General features: G+C 37.8%; 1 protein-coding gene across 1 annotated transcript; it reads right to left on the reverse strand.

The window, feature by feature from the left end:
- Positions 1–3,088: 3,088 nt before the first annotated feature.
- LOC107690524 (ribonuclease inhibitor-like) lies at positions 3,089–16,499 on the reverse strand (the record flags this gene model as incomplete). The annotated part of the gene is made up of 9 exons (XM_016488879.1): positions 3,089–3,254; positions 4,517–4,690; positions 7,096–7,269; positions 7,358–7,534; positions 8,693–8,796; positions 11,632–11,800; positions 13,340–13,510; positions 16,025–16,195; positions 16,326–16,499. Coding segments are annotated over 9 exons (1,480 nt in total), but the record flags the coding sequence as incomplete, so codon positions are not given.
- Positions 16,500–17,934: the final 1,435 nt, after the last annotated feature.

Consider the following 17,934-nt stretch of genomic DNA (forward strand, 5'->3'; position numbering starts at 1 on the left):
CGGGGGAGTGAATAACCAGCACTCTCTTCCACCCTCAATACCACGACTGAGGTGAGACTCTTGAGCAAAGGCACCGAACTCACATCTGCTGGGTTAAATGCAGAGCACAAATTCCGTGTATGGGTCACCGAGGGTCATCCCTCTCCCTCGCCAAGCCCTTGGAATCATCATCCTGTTATCCTCCTGCTCCATCACAGACTTCTAGGCCTGTAGCTCAACATTGAAAAGTTTTGAAAAGTTAAAGGAATAGTCCACCGCAGAATGAAAATGATCCCATAATTTACTCACCCTCACCCCATCCCAGGTGAACACGGATTTTCTTTATTTAGCTGAACATGATTGGAGATATAAAAATATCCTTGCTCTTCCCAGCTTTGTGATTGAATGGTGCCCGAGTTTTTGTAGCTCATTCATCATAAAAGTAATACGACTGGGGTTAATAAATGCCTTTTAAAGCGAAGCAATCGTTAAAGCGTCATGAAACCACTTTGTTTTAGCACCAGTCTATCACACCTCAGATTTAAAATAGACTCCAGAAAATGGGTGTGTAAAGCGGTGGAAATGTGGCGGTGAAGAGGGGAGAATACAACCAATAAAGCACAGACCTATGACACACTCATTACACATAAGCAAACAAATATTCTGCTTTGTTTCAGAAAAAAAAAAAACACTTTATGTGGATTTTACTTCAAGGCACACACACACACGCACTAGGTTTCTGTGAATCGTGGGGACTTTCCATAGACATCTATTACTTTTATACTGACCAAACAATATTTTCTATCCCCTAAACCTACCCCTTATAGAAAACCTGATTGCATTGTTACACTTTCAGATAAACATCATTTACTTTTTTTTTTTTTTTTTTTAAGAGTTCTTCATGTGTATGCTGTCAGTTCAGGTGTCTAAAAGAAAGAATTGCGAGAAAATGTTATAGAATAAAGTCTTTATTTTTGTTTTCTTTGTGCACAAAAAGTGTTCTTGTAGCTTCATAAAATTACTGTTGAACCACTGATGTCAAATTGACTATTTTAATGATGTCCTTACTACCTTTCTGGGCCTTGACTGTGGTAGTACCCTTGCTGTCTATGGAGGGTCAGAGAGTTCTCAGATTTCATCAAAAATATATTAATTTGTGTTCTGAAGATGAACGAAGGTCTTACGGGTTTGTAATGACATGAGGGTGAGTAATTAATGACAGAATTTACATTTTTGGATAAATTATCTTTTTAACCTTGGGAGTGATCTATAACAAGCTCTTGCTCTGTTTGGACTTGTTCACTTTGTGCCATGTTTGGATTACTTTAGTAAACGTGTTTTTTTTCTTCAGAACGCACCGTTTGTGCTGACAGTTTACCATTTTGTATATCCACTTTTAAATACTGTGATAGTTAATATTTCTACAAATGTCTTTGCTGTTTTTAATCTGCACTGACAACAGTTAATAGTAAGTTTATAAATGTCTTGCCGTACTTAATCCACTGTGATGATACTGTACATCAAGTATGTATATGCTCTGATATTCACTGTAAACATTAATGCAGGGTTTCTTCATGTATTGAATGTTAAACGTAATACAGAATTGACATTAGTTTTGTTGATCCACTCTGAAAACAACCGTGTTGTTTGCATTATGTATTTGTGTTTTTGTTTTGATTCTTTTGTGAAATCAATTCACAGCAACTGCACTCAGTCCTCCATGAAGTTTGACAACTCAATATAACAAAATTTAACTACCAACTGTTGCTTTTTGCATATTGTCAATGCCAATATGCATTTTTACATTTAATATTTTGTATTTACACTCACACACATTTGAACATGTCTACGGTACATTTGGATGGAGTTTACTTAAAGCAAGTTAGGTTGCTTAATACCTTAATATTATCATTAAAAAATCAAGTTGAGAAAAAGAAGACAATTATGTCAGTTGACAACATTCTGATCATGTGGGACTGATGTACACAATAAAATTAAGTAAATTCAAAAGACCTTTTTTCAGTGTAGATCAGTGCATACTACTGATTTGAATCTGTGCACATGTAGCCCACAATATTTTAATTTTACACTTTCAGTTTATATCATTTGATATATTTAAGTGCTAAATTACAATCACGGTCATGATTAGCAATATTGTAATTGTTTCATTATGGACGAGTTTAATCCAAGCATCATTATGATGAAGGCCTTATCTTATGGACTTATATCCAGCCAATCCACCACATTTGAGCACTCACTAGCCTCATCTCCCTTCTCTGTTTCACCTGTAAAAAAATTTAAAATACCATTCAGATAAATACAAAACCAACATAATCACTCAACATTACTCATGTACATGTGTTTCTATTAATGCTGCATTATTTAATTTGAAGGTCTAATCCTTTACCACCTGTATGCATTAGTAATAATTTTTAAATAGTAATGTATAAGAGCTATAATAACTTTAGATTTGTTAAAGCAGTGCTATTTTAAGCTGTAGTAGCTGTAAGTTTGCCAGTGTTTGTATTTATTGCTTGCTGTTTAGCAATATCTCACCAAAATTACAATCACACATATGCATGTATAACAGTACTATAGTGAGAACCTTCTGAGGATTCCTCATCTGTTGGTGACTTTTCTTGTTCTGTTGATTTCACAGGTTCCTCTGGAGCTGCATTTATAACAGTACTATAGTGAGAACCTTCTGAGGATTCCTCATCTGTTGGTCACTTTTCTTGTTCTGTTGATTTCACAGGTTTCTCTTGAGCTTTAGAACGAGTTAACCATCCACCAATACTATTAATGATATTTGCAGTGCTCCAGCTGAGCCAGGGTTCTTTCTCCAGGCTGTAAGGAACCAGAAGAGAACAACGGTGGTCATTGGAACAAGTTATAAATTTGCTGTAGTTACTGCATTCAACTAATTTGAGTACAGAGTGTAATAAACTATAGCAAACATTACATTTTCTGTTATCAAATTAGTTACTGATTTTACATTGTTTGGCATATACACAAACAATAGTTGTTTACAATATAAAACATTTAAAACAAATTACATTTCCATGTTTGTCTGTTAATGATTGTTTGACTGCAACATAAGGATGTTCACTCACCTCAGACTACAGTTTGAGTCTTGTAGCACGTCAGTGAGCTGCTTTTTCGAGTATCCGATGTTATTGTTACTCAGATCAAGTTCTTTTAAAAACGTCAATGCTTTTGTCTTGGCCAACGACTGGGTTAAATGTGCAACATCTGTAATGCCACAGTCATTTAGACTAGAAAGAGAGGAAGAAATGTTTGCCTTTTCTCAACAAAATTTGGAGGGAAAAAAATCACTGTCATCTCAATGGGAATGCATTTTGATGAGGAATTTCGCCTGATGGATTTCCAGTGGCATGGAGTTTAGATTTGACAGGGAAATTAACAGAATTGACCAACAGAAGTTGCTTCAGTGAACTCTGAACTGGCTGGAGCTTTGTTCTGCCAATCCAATGGCCATCCATCAGGCGAAACTGCACAAAATATTTACAACGAACGAGGCTATCATTCAAGCAGTTTATCCTCAGCCACTTCATAAAAGTATTGTTCTAGAATATAAAGTGCTGCAGAATAAAGAGCTGCTTGGAAAACGTTTCTCACACACACACTTCACATTCTGTCTTTTTTTTTTTTATGTCTGCAGAATTTTGCCATGCAAAAGTACTCTATAATGTGACTGCACCTTATTGTACAATAGATAAAATTCAGCCAATTCATAAAAATACCCAAATATTTTAATTGTATAAAGTTATGCTCTACAACGCCAAATGGTTTAAAATATAAAGATAAAAGGGCAGTTAAAAAATCATTAAATTATACATGATAATAATAAAAATGAAAGGCACAATCGAAGTGTCTGCAGGAACACACATTCATTCTTCTTCAACTTAATACAGGTGCATCTCAATAAATTAGAATGTCATGGAAAAGTTCATTTATTTCAGTAATTCAACTCAAATTGTGAAACTCGTGTATTAAATAAATTCACTTTGGAGAGGTGTTCTCTTCATGGATGAATCCCGGTTTTCACTGTACAGGGCAGATGGCAGACAGCGTGTATGGCGTCGTGTGGGTGAGCGGTTTGCTGATGTCAACGTTGTGGATCGAGTGGCCCATGGTGGCGGTGGGTGCAATAATCTGTGCAATAATCATGCTGTCTAATCAGCATCTTGATATGCCACACCTGTGAGGTGGATGGATTATCTCGGCAAAGGAGAAGTGCTCACTAACACAGATTTAGACAGATTTGTGAACAATATTTGAGAGAAATAGGCCTTTTGTGTACATAGAAAAAGTCTTAGATCTTTGAGTTCAGCTCATGAACAATGGGGGCAAAAACAAAAGTGTTGCGTTTATAATTTTGTTCAGTGTATATTCCTCCACTGGGAGGAATTATTTTCCACAAATATGGGAGATATTGAGTAAAAGTGTTTTAGTTAAAATTACAGTGTTAAAGTGATTTTAAGCATTGTGATTTTTGTATGGGAATATTCCTCACCTCAATCTCTTCAGTTGACACCGTGAATTATTCAGTATTTCACACAAGATCTCCACTCCTTTGTTTTCTATTGTATTCTGACTGAGGTCCAGCTCTCTCAGGTGTGAAAGGTTTAAACATAGGGATGGAGTCAGGATGATACAGTGTTTCTCTGTAATTCTGCATCCACACAGACTAAAGACAGAAAGAGAAAGAACAATGATCCATATTCAGTTCATGTGTGAGTTAAATTCATCCTAGTCTCGCGTAGCCAGACCTTTAGACTGATGGCTGAAGGTCTGGAACCCATGGCAGCTAGTGTTGGGTCGTTCTTGAACGATTCGTTCGTTTTGAACGAATCTTTAATGTGACTCGGGAAGAACGAGTCGTATCGGGGAGCGATTCGTTCAGTCGCGCATGCGCAACATCCTATAGGTTCTGTACTGGAATTAGTCAAGTAGTTCACCTGGTTCTTCGTTCATTTTGCTGAACGAGACTCAAAGGTCCGAGTCGGTTAAATGATCCGAACTTCCCATCACTAATGGCAGCTTTCATTGGCCAAGGCCCGCCCATGAGGCTGTTTGACCAACATGTCAAACAACCAATCACAGTTCGTTTCGTTCAGCGGCAAGTTTCGGGGCGTGGAAATGTCACCACAATAACAGACTGGGGACGTATTTTAATTATAGAATGCGACACACACGTCTCCCGGAAATCCTGTATAATTCAAACAATCAGATGACGACTTCGAAACTCCTGAAGTGTTTCCACTTTTGTGTGCCATATGCATCAGACGTTCAGCCAACGTTCCGTGGGCATGACGTCTGAGCCTGAGACTAAATTCATCCTGACTAAACACAATACAGTGACTAATATACGAACATGGAACCTTAATTATAGAACCATAAACCAATCTATAACTAGGATTTGAGGATACTAGTTACAATCTAAGTCTGAAGCATCTTTACATTTACATTTAGTCATTAAGCAGATGCTTTTATCCAAATCGACTTACAAATGAGGACAATAGAAGCAATCAAAACTAACAAAAGAGCAACAATATGTAAGTGCAAATGACACGTCTCGTTTAGCCTAACGCAGTACACGTAGCACACTTCTTTATTTGGACAAAAAATGCTTGTGAATTGTAACGTCTCTGTTACGTATGGTAACCCTCGTTCCCTGAAGGAGGGAACGGAGACATCACGTCGGATGACCGACGAATTGGGATCCCAATTCGTCAGTCATCCGACGTGACGTCGAGAGTGACCGACTGAAAGGGAATTGAATGTCAGAGCAGCCTAACTTTTTCAATGTTATTTTATTAAGCAATTGTTTTCAATGAGTCAAAACAACAGTGAAAACAGTTACCTGCTCAAAGACATTTACGGATGCACTTTTTTTAAACGTCATTATTTTAGAAGGGGTTGAGTTTAGACATCATTAGTGACATTTGTACTATTAAAATGAATGCCTGTAACCTACATGTAACACCGCACCAGCAGAGGGAGCCCTCGCCTGAGTACTGACCGCTCCCTCTGCTTCTACGATAATTTACTGTTTGATCAGTATTGAGCAAGAGACTGTGTATTTGCCCATTGTGAAGTATTGGCAGTTTACCTGCCTTACCGAGCACTTCCATTGTTTTCTGCCTGCCTGATCTGTGTATGATTCTGCCTGATTACCGGCTTTATGTTTGTTGGATTACCCCTTTGCATTGATAGCCTGATTTGGACTGATGACTGTGTTTGGACCTTTTGCCTGCTTACTCGTCTCTGCCTTTTGGATCACCCTTGTGTATGTTGACGGATTGGACTGCTGTTGGGGTTTTGACTTTCTGCCTGGCCTAACACTTCTGTCACTTAAGTCTGCTGTTAATAAACTTCTGCAAATGGATTCTAACACCACCTCAGCCTCGTTGTTACAATATACCAGAGTTCTCAACTCAAACCATCATCATAATCCAGACTCAAGAGAGTGCCTGGGGTTAGTTATTTGCATAAAACACACACTAGCATAAGTGTTTTCCATACAGCCTTTCCTTTTCCAGCCTTTCCTCACTCACGATGTGTGTGCAGCAAGATACTGTAAAGCAATGAAAAAAGAGTGCAGTTCTCAAAGCTAGCTCAAACACAATTAATACAGACCCACGGACCTCTATGTACTTTTTGCATAACATACTGAACCATTAGTCCATTAGCTCATAGTACTTTTGAATCTTTCTTCAGATGGGGAAATGCCAGATGATACTGTGCTCCTGTTGTGTTAAATAAATAACTTAATTGGAACATTTTATCACACTGTAACTGCTGTAAAGTATAATGTTACTGACTGTAGTTTTTCCAGCTTGCATTGTGAACTTACATTGTGAAAATGTAAAAAAGTGACATTTATATGTAGTTAATTTGAGAAAATTAAGAAAATATTGTACACAAATCACAATTTAAAGTATTTTTAGAGTGTGGTTTACTACACAAAGTACACATTTTGCTTCAAAGTTTAATTATTTTTCTACTGATACACATTGAATCAGTCCAATAGTTAAAAGCATGATGAACTTTCATCACACTGTAACTGATGTACAGCATAATGATACTAACTCTAGTTTCTCCAGCTTGCATTGTGGGTTCATCAGTACATCACTGAGGTTTGTTACTCCCAATTGTCCTAATTCATTCCCACTTAAGGCCAGCTCTCTCAGGTGTGATGGGTTTGATTTCAGAGCTGAAGTCAGCGCAGAAAAATCTTCATCTGTCATGTCACAGCCTGTGAACCTATATTCAGAGAAATGAGACAAACAAACTATTCTGTTTCATTCAAATACCAAAACACAATTTTCTTCGCTTTGTGATTGTTACTGACCTCATTTGCTTCATTTTACACTGTGAATCCTTCAGTACATCATATAATTGTGTTTTTTGTCTTGTGTTTTTTAGTTTATTCCCGCTCAGGTCCAGCTCTCTCAGGTGTGACGGGTTTGATTTCAGAGCTGAAGTCACAGCAGAACATCCTTCAACTGTCATATCACAGTATCTTAACCTAACATTGGGCAAGATCGAGAGAGAGAGAGAGAGAGAGCATAAACTAAAATATAAGAAGCTAACTCTTTATTACATTAACAAAACAAGAGAGATCATCTTCACTAGAGATGCAGTATCGGTATCGGGCCGTATACTGTTCTTGTGAACTTATACTCATTAAAAGGCTCCGATACCAAAAAGAGATACCATGCAGTGCAAGTACTGTACTTATGCCAAGACGAAGAACATCAACAACAGAACAAACAGAGAGCAGAATGGAGACATCAGAGATTAAGGATGTCTAGTGTAATGTAAATGTATCTAATTAATAGGATATTTATATCATATTAATATTAATCAATAATTTTAATAATATTTATTGTGTATTGTGCACATATCGCTGGACAATTTGTAGTTTGGTTGTCACTAGCAAAGAAAGTAAAACAATGCGCCTATAACTACTTGATGGTGTGGAGAAAGAAAAAGGGATAGAGACAGAGAGAAAGAAAGAGAGTGCACACGTCTGTTGCATGCTCTTCATTGCTCATCACTCAGCACATAAGCATCATTTGGGTTAAAACAAAATGGTATATGCAAGTAGAAACAATGATTTATATATGAGTGGTAACCCACATCATTACAGGAAAATGCCATGATTTCTGTACTGCTGCACTTCAGAAGCTCTAATTCAAGGGTCACCAAACTCTGTCCTGGAGGGCCGGTGTCCTGCAGAGTTTAGCTCCAACTTGCCTCAACACACCTGCCGGGAAGTTTCAGGTATAACTAGTAAGACCTTGATTAGCTGGTTCAAGTGAGTTTGATTAGAGTTGCAGCTAAACTCTGCAGGACAGTGGCCCTCCAGTACTGAGTTTGGTGACCCCTGATCTAATTCCTGTGCTGTTAAATGAAAGACAAAATACGATAAAGCAATAGAAAGAACAGTGAAAGAAGCTCATACAATACATTTTAACAGGCATAATTAAGTGTGAAAATACCTCAAGGAAACTTCTATTTGCTAATTAAAATGAAAATACAGGTATTGGTAATCATTATTTTTGGTGACCAAAAATGAAAGCATTGGTCTTGTTCTGGAAAAAGTGGTATCAGTGCACTTACTTCACCAGATCACAAAATACTCAGGCTCATCGTGAGATACTGAGTATAAAGTGTTCCTCACCTCAATATCTCCAGTTTACAGTGGAAATCATTCAGGAGATCACATATGTGCCTCACTCCTGTGTTCTTTATTTTATTCCCACTGAGGTTCAGTTCTCTCAGGTGTGATGGGTTTCATTTCAGAGCTGAAGTCAGGATGAGGCACTGTTTCTCCGTAATACTGCATCCACACAGACTGAAGACAGAAAGAGAAAAGGCAATGTTGGGCCCCCCATAAAATTGTTCTGTAAAGTTATTGTTTACTCACAATTGTCATAATTCACTCTAGTGAATCAATGTTCTTTTGGCTAAACAATTACAAGTATCAACATCTTGTACCAAGAACAAGATTCTGCCATACACTGGAAATGTTTTTACTTAAGGCAAGACACTAGGCAATAACTTTTTAAAAATAAGATTTTGCTTCCATAACTGCTATTTTTTTCAGAGAATTGGAATACAAAAAAAAAAAAAAAAGTAAAAACATACACATTTCAGTGTTTATTACACTTTATCTATTGGCATCTATAGATTTCAATTATATGATTGATTTATCAAATTAAATCGAAGCAATTAACTATGAAAACAAATAATTATTTAACATTTTTAACACATTTACCATACCCTGCCTGGCCTAGACACATCATCTTACATTGCATGCAGCTGCTGACAAACATAATCCAGGACATGATGTAGCCCATGAGAATTCTGTTATATGACCCTAAAATAATATATTGACATCACCTTGATCTCCACCTATAAACTACTAAATGTAATGTAGAAATTTACTGAAATTTACTGAAGCTGCTTTGCAACGGTCGTGAAAAGCACTATACAAATAAATGTGAATTGAACTGAATTAAACAACCCGATCTCATGAAAGTGCGTATAAATTGTACGCCAAATAAAAACGAAAACTCGTGGTATTGATATGCAAAAATGGACTTTGGCATGTATATGCTACGCGATGGGTAGGTTTAGGGTTGTGGGGTAGATGCATATCATATGTACGCGAAAACTGCGTATCATATGCACGCCAACAAATTTCATATCATATGCATGCCAAACACATGCGTATCATGTACACGCCAAAGTCCATTTTTGCGTATCGATACCACGAGTTTTCGTTTTTATTTGGCATACTATTTATACGCATTTTCATGAGACCGGGTTCGAATTAAAATACAAGTCAACAGGGCAAAAGATGCCCCTTTATGGGTATATACATACTACAGTTTAGCAATATCACAAGAGCAAGAGTGGTTTTTCCCTCAAATATCCGCAAATGTGATATTGATTTTATACAACAGTTCAATAAACGTGTTACATTTTACACAAAATATTGCCAGTGTTTTTCCAACCAAAGCCACAGCAGAGCTGTTGTGATTGAATGAATCCAAATTTTTTAATGAATCGAGTAAGCCAATTATACAGTAACCCATTCATAAAGATAGTCAGTTGCTTCATTTCTGAATGAAGCAGCCATTTGGAATAATTGTTTAATGAATGACTGAATGGCTCACTCAATAATAGTGACTTGCTGACAACTACTGGATGTTTTAGTGTTACAACCATGCCCCTTGGTTTTTTTTTTTGTTGTTTTTTTTAAATCCCAGGGTAGAGACTCCTACTTGGTGGCCGGTGCTGCTTTACTGAGAATGAGCAACACCTGTGGCATCCTATTTAAGAAGCTCCTGGATTTTGTCTCTCTCTCATTTTTGTTTTATTTCTTTGGTTGAAGAGTGAGTTCTTGGGGTTATTATTCCAATCTTGCTTCCACATCTCCATTTGAAACCCCCATTTCCAACCATTCATTCATGTTTTTTTCTTGTGTTGTTTGCTCTAGACTTATTATGTTTGACTCTAAATAAATGTATTACCTTTAATTAAACCAGTTTTGTTAATTAAGTGTCCTATTTCTGTTGTGATTTTGAGCCAGTTCATAACATATTTAGAGTATAGATAGATATAGATAGATAAAATTTGGAAAATAAAACCTCAGATGAACAACAACACATGACATATCACACCATGTCATTATTTATTTAACAAAATCTAGGCAGAAATGGAAAAGCCATCCTTTCTTTTTCACATGGCTGCATATTCTGAACGCTTTATATTCTGAGCAATGAAAAGAGCTATCCAAAATCCTTTTTGTAAAACCTTTGACTCTAAAGTCAACGAAATTAAATAAAACTTTGAATTTGGCTTTAGGTTTCAGATGTTCAGAAAAATGATCAGATCACATCAGTGTTTAGATTTCTGTTCTCTAAATGTATGCAAATTAGGGCATATTTAATCAGACAATGCCTTATTTGCATATTTAAATATAACATTCATAAAACCTTCTTATTTTTAACTTTTTTTTTTTTTTCATTCTCAATGCAAGTAAGCAGCTGGGGAATTATGGTGATATCTAACAGCTACTTTTTTTTTCCGGATTCACCCTGTGGTGTCTTGCCTTAAGCAATGAAAGTATTTCTTAAGCAGAAAACAATCAAACAAGTTTTTGACAGAATAGCACTGCGATGTAGGAGTCAGTGTTCTAACACATGGTGCAGTTGTGTTTCAGGTGACCTGAGTATGAGTCTCCCTCTCACCCTTCCATTGCTTTCTGCCAAATTTTTATTACGATAAAAATGTCCTATTCGTTTTTAATATCCTACACATGAAAATTCATACACATAATATTTATATTTTAAAACAATCTGGCATAATTATCTGAATTACTGCATGTCTCATCTACATTCGGGATGTACAATTTCCAAAATGTTATTAGAAAAACCATTGTTCTCTCTCTACAATTACTGTTTAATTTTAATACTTCACATTACTGTGACTGTGATGTTGAGAGAAAAAATGCCCCTGGTTCAAACAAATGAGAAAATATTATTGTCAAGTACAGTAACTGCTATTAAAAGTAATATAACATTTTAAAATGATGTGAAATACTCATGTCAGTGTGTTGAGTGTACAGTGTTTATCCTGCAGTAGAGCAGCGATCTGATTCACTCGTGTGTCTCCTAGTTCACATTCACTCAGATTCAGCTCGCTCAGGAGTAACGGGTTTTTACCCACAATTCCAGTCACATACTGACAGGCTTCATCTGCAGCAGGACTTCTCAAAAACCTGCAAAAGTTGATGCACGATTCAATTTAATTCTGAACTAAATGTCCATTGCCTTTTAAAATATGTTAAAGGGGTCATATGATGCGATTTCAATTTTTCCTTTCTCTTTGGAGTGTTACAAGCTCCGTGCTGGTCACTGAGTAAATACATCAACTTCACGCTGTGGATCGCCGGATCGGCTTTCACTGTGAACGAAGTGGAGTCCAGCCCAGGGTCGTCACATATGGTTGCCGCAAGTCTGCCGGACGCTCCTTCGTCGAGTCCGCCGGCCGCCGCTCACTCTAGCTGCCAGCCTACGCTTACTCTAGCCCGCCCGCCGCCGCTCACTCTAGCCGCCGTGTGTGACGCTGTGTTTCGTTGTGAAAGCGAAACTACTTTGTTTGGCCTTCCAAAAGAGGACACGACTAGAAATCAATGGTTAAGTTGTATTTACAACACTGTTCCAGAACAGTTCAACCCAAATATTCAGATGTGTGCAGCACATTTTATGGAGGACTGTTTCCTGAACCTGGTAGAGTAGACTACAATGCCAGCTGTTCTGACTCACAGACTGTAAGTACGTTTTTTATATATAAAGAATTTGCCACTGACGATTCAAACGCGAGTTTTGGGCAGTGTAGAGTAGCGCTTGTTGTTTGTCATTTCTCCAATCACAAATGCAGACATGGTTTTATGTTTACTCGGCGCAATGCAATGCGTAAATAGACAGTATAAGTAATTATAATCCGTAATTATGTCCCCACATGATGCAACAAACGCCTCGTTTATAATGAGTTTTAATGTTTTTGTCTCGTCGCTCCGGCCGGACAGGGCATCACAGTATCGTAGGGGCGTAACATTTCCGTCACGCGCTTGAGGTATTCGGCCAATCACAACGCACTGGATAGCTGGCTAATCAGAGCACACCTCGCTTTTCAGACCAATGAGCTTTGTAAAAATCGACGCATTTCAGAAAGGCAGGGCATAGAGGAGAAATAATAATGTACAGTATGTGGAAAATAATGTGTTTTTTGAACCTTAAACCGCATAAACACATTTCATTACACCAAATACACAAAATAATGTTCGTTTTAGCAACATCATATGACCCCTTCAAAGACAAAATTAATTGTCATTGTTCTTAATGACAAGCTCTAGTTACTTTCAGCACTTTTATTTTGAACAAATAAATACACAAAATAATAATTTTGTCTTTTTGACATTCAGATATTTATTTGAAAGAAACAGTGAGAAAGTATAAATGTCAAGAGAAGCGGCAGGGCATCGGATCACTAGATCTTCATTTTCAGTACAAATATGGACAATGAAATTGGCATTTTGAATGGTCTCAAGATCTTTCTGGACACATTTGTGAAGACCTGGATACTCATAGATCTGCTGTAGAGCAATATAGTGTTGGGAATCTGGGCTTGATGGAAATCAAATACCACACTACTGAACATCAGCACATTTGCAGATTACTGTATTACTGAAAAAGTATTTTGTATGAATATTTAGCATATAATTTATTTTTTATTATTTCATCATGTCTCACCTCACCTCAGTTTTAGTTGACAGCTTGGATCCTGTAGTATATCATTGAGCTCCTTCACTCCTGATTGTCCAGGATCATTTCCTGTGAGATCCAGTTCTATCAGGTGTGAAGGGTTTGATCTCAGAGCTGAAGCCAGAGCTTTATAACCTTCTTCAGTGATACTGCAGTCTGAGAGTCTACAGAAAATAAATTCATGAATTACAATTAACATTTACAATTAACATTACAATTAATAATGCAGCTCAAAGTTGGCACACATGTATTTACACGATAAAAATGCGAACAGACTGCATAAATTACATAATTAAAAAACAGGAACTCAAAAGGGGAGGGCTGCAATATTATGATTACAAAAATGAATTTAAATTATTATGATTATTGTTTAATATTGCTCTTGATATTAAAAATTATGATAATGAAGTGTTTAGAGAATTATGACTGTAAGTGTTTAGAGACTATTCTGGCTAAGAATAGTTTATTAATTAGTTTATTTCTTTTTTTTATTTATGAGAAAATCAAGATTTCTCATTGATTATTTTAGTAGTATGAAAAGCAAAATGATTATTCAAACTGGAAATACATTTTATACAGAAAGTGTGCAAAGATCGTTCCTACCACTGAAGCCATCAGTGACTAGCGTGAGGTATGCACTCTCACAAAAACTCATTTTATAATTAGAGGTGTATGCAACAAACTACATTAACTCCACTCCATTACATTTACTTCAGTAACTTTTTGGAAAATATGTATTTTTAAGATATTTTATCTAAGAAATAATCCTACTCACAATAGCGATTTAAGTACAAAAACCAGACGAATCCCTTTAAATATATCATCTGATCGATGTCTTGAGGTGTGGTAACCATAGTATAAGCGGAATAATTGACTCCGGGCCGTTGAATTATTAGAAAAATAATTCTGCTTCGCGTCGTGGCCGCATCACCACCTCGGGTGTGCATTATTTTTCTAATAATTCAACGGCCCGGAGTCAATTATTCCTTACTTATGTGGGTTTTGGCAACATGCTTGTTTGGGTCATTGGGTAAGGACAACATGCTTGTTGCTTAAGGCTTTAAGATTTTCACTGTCAGTTTGGGTTTGGGGATATCAGCATATGGTTTTGTTTTGGGGAGTTATTGCTGCTCTCCCTGCTCTTATCTATGCTAGGCTGCATAGATGCGCATGTAGTTCTTTCCCAGAACAGAACCATACCACCAATCCAAACTTTATGTTAATTGTCAATCATCTTTGACGATAGTGGTTCTGACAGAAATTAAGTGTAGCGTTAGTTCTGGCAGGTCACGTTAGTTCTGTCAGGACCACTATCGTCAAAGATGATTGACAATTAGCATACAGTTTGGACTAACATGACCTGCCAGTACTAACGCTATGCTTGATTCAAGCTTGCAACAGCTGACTCTCAGCTGATCCCTGTCTACCTATAGGAATACAATGCCTATCTCAGCTTCCTATATAAGGTCCTTCAGTATTATCAGCAGCTTTCACGTTGCTCAATAGCTAATGACCCTCCTCCATCCCCAGCTCCTCCACTCATCCAGTCAGAATTTTGCCTTCTGATTATCTTTTGAATCAGGCTAATTTCTAAAATGTGTACATTAAACTATTGAATCTTAATGATATCTGCAATACATTTATGTTGGTTCTGTTGCTAAACTGTATGCTAATTGTCAATCATCTTTGATGATAGTGGTTCTGACAGAAATGTATGTTTTGTGCTTGTAACCTTTACATACTAATACCTACGTATACACAACGAGACCAGGCTGGAAACCACTACTTCAAAGTATGTAATCAGGTATTTGGACATATACCCTATACATTAAATAAATTACCATTGCTCTCAGAGTATGAATTGAAGACCTGCCACCTACATTGTGTAAGTATGTAACACATAGCCCATTGAATTGTCAAAAAAAAATTTATCTAATCTGACCTTCACATTTCACTATAACTGAGACAACTGTGATAAACTTATTTAATAAAAACGTATATAATTTAGAAAAGAAATGAGTTAGATTTTTTGCATATACACTCTTAAAAATAAAGGTGCTTCAAAAGGTTCTTCAAGCGATGCCATAGAAGAACCATTTTTGGGTCCACAAAGAACCATTCAGTCAAAGGTTCTTTAAAGAACCATCTCTTTCTTACCTTTTTATAATCTGAAGAACCTTCTTTCGCCCCAAATAACCTTTTGTGAAACAGAAAGGTTCTTTATGGAACGATTTAGACAAAAAGGTTATTCTATGGCATCGTGAAGCACCTTTATTTTTAAGAGTGTAGCTGTGGTTTAAGTTTGTTTCTAAATTATATCCTTAACCTAGGAAAAAATATAATTGTGAACCAATATTATTATAACTATTTTTAAATTTTTTTATTATTATTTAAATTCTGTATTTAGAGATAACACTGTTGTGAGGTTAATTATGGCTCATAATTTCTGTGTGAAAATGTACAAATATGTGTCCATGCAGTTATTGAATGAAAACCACTACAACACGCACACACACACACACACACACACACACACACACACACACACACACACACATCAGCAACAAAAACATATTCTTCAAATTTTCCCACTGCTGGAGGTAAGCAGATCCAATAAATATATAATATTCCATTGATTGCTGTGGTGTTGAGTGTAGCTGATGGTGAAATGCACTCACTTGAGTATCTTCAGCTCACACACAGGATTCTTCAGTCCCTCGCAGATCTCTTTGACTCCTGAGTCCAGCAGACGGCTGTTGTTCAGGTTCACCTCTTTCAGGATGGTTTTGGAGGAGAGAACAATAGCTAGAACTGAACAGCTTTTCTCTGTCAGCTCACAATTATTCAGCCTAAACACAAAAACAGCATTATTCATAATTCTGCACATATTCAACACACATCAGATCAACAGGTCTTCATATCTGATGATACATGTAACTGACAGTCTTTTATAATGATAAACAGAGAAGTTATTCTTACATAAGTTTCTCCACTTTGCTATGAGAGTCCATCAAAAGAGCAGAGAGCTTCTCCCAATACAGATCGTCTAATTTATCTTCACTCAGATCCAGTTCTTTCAGTAATAATGTACTTTTACCCAGAACTTCAGTGAAATACTGACACACTTCCTCTGCAGCAGAACTTTTCAAAAACCTACAGGAAGAAGATAAGAATTTTAGATTAGATAGTTATGTTACAATTCATGCTGCTCCCATCTTGCTCATGGGTCCAGTCTAAGGGTACACCAATATGGAATTTCAGGGATGATACAACAACTGATGATTCTCAGCCTAGGGTATCGACCAGGGCTCGCAGCAGGAAGGCCAGTCACTGTTGTCTTAACACTACCCACTCAGTGAAATTGGATAACACTGGGAAAACGTACCTGTTCTACTTGGAACAGGAATGTTGCGGAAGCCCCATCCTTCTCGAAGGAGGTGTCGGAAGCATTTACACATATGGATAACCATTTAGGTACATATGGAAGATTAGAGGTGATTGTAACCCTCTTGAGGAATGGCAGATAAGTCTGCCGGGGAAACACAGGCTTCAAGCTATACTGTGAAGAATACACATATGGGATCCAGTTAGGTCACTACATATGACACCCAGCCCTCTACCGGTTCTCATGGATTCATCGAGTGAGGGCCTGGTGCCAGACACTCTGCCACATCTGGCTGCCGATGGGATGGAGGAGCTCGACAGGGCCTACAGTACGGACACTCTGGAGCAGTTTAGCAAGCCGACACTAGCCGGGGGTCTCTCTGTGCTTCTACCCATTTGAGGTGAGAACACAAGAGGATACCGGCTCAACACGAAGGCTACAGAAACTAGCGAATGTGTTGGGGGGTCACCCAGCCCGCAGCTCTACAAATATCTGTCAGCGAGACGCCACGAGCCAGTGCACAGGAGGATGCAACAATTCTGGTAGAGTGAGCTCGCAACCTGAGTGGGTAGGGCAGACCCACTATCCACGATCCAGTGGACCATCCTCTGCTTGGAGACGGCATTCCCCTTCTGCCAGCCTCATAACAGACAAAGAACTGTTCTGAGGTCCTGAAGCTTTGTGTCCAGTCCACGCACCATCTTAAGGCACGGACGTGACAGAGCAAAGCTAGGGCTGGGTCTACCTCCTCTGGGGGCAGCGCTTGCAGGTTCACTACCTGATCCCTGAAGGGGGTAGTAAGAACCTTGGGCACAGAGCCGGGGCCTCAGGGTTACCTGGGAGTCAGCAGGCCCAGACTCTAGGCATAATTCGCTGACCGAAAATGCATGCAGGTCCCCTACCCTCTTGATGGATGCCAATGCAGGGGGGCCTGTGGAGTAGATTGACTGGTCATCGGTAGCGCCGATTTCCAAAGCCCCGCCCCTCACTTATTAACGCTATTATTTAGTGGCGCTTTTCCATATATTCCATGCATTACCTTTAGAGATTAAAACGTCATGTTTGAATTTGGTTTACCAATCAAATGCATTTATTCTATATTTTTTACTTTTGAACGACCCCTGCACCACGTATCAATCAGGTGATCGCTGCAATGTCCGCATTCACCTCTCTTCACTTCGTTCTGGCATAATCTGGAAATGG

The sequence above is a fragment of the Sinocyclocheilus anshuiensis genome, unplaced genomic scaffold (assembly GCF_001515605.1).
Source record: "Sinocyclocheilus anshuiensis isolate Anshui unplaced genomic scaffold, SAMN03320099.WGS_v1.1 scaffold1985, whole genome shotgun sequence".
Lineage (NCBI taxonomy): Eukaryota > Metazoa > Chordata > Actinopteri > Cypriniformes > Cyprinidae > Sinocyclocheilus > Sinocyclocheilus anshuiensis.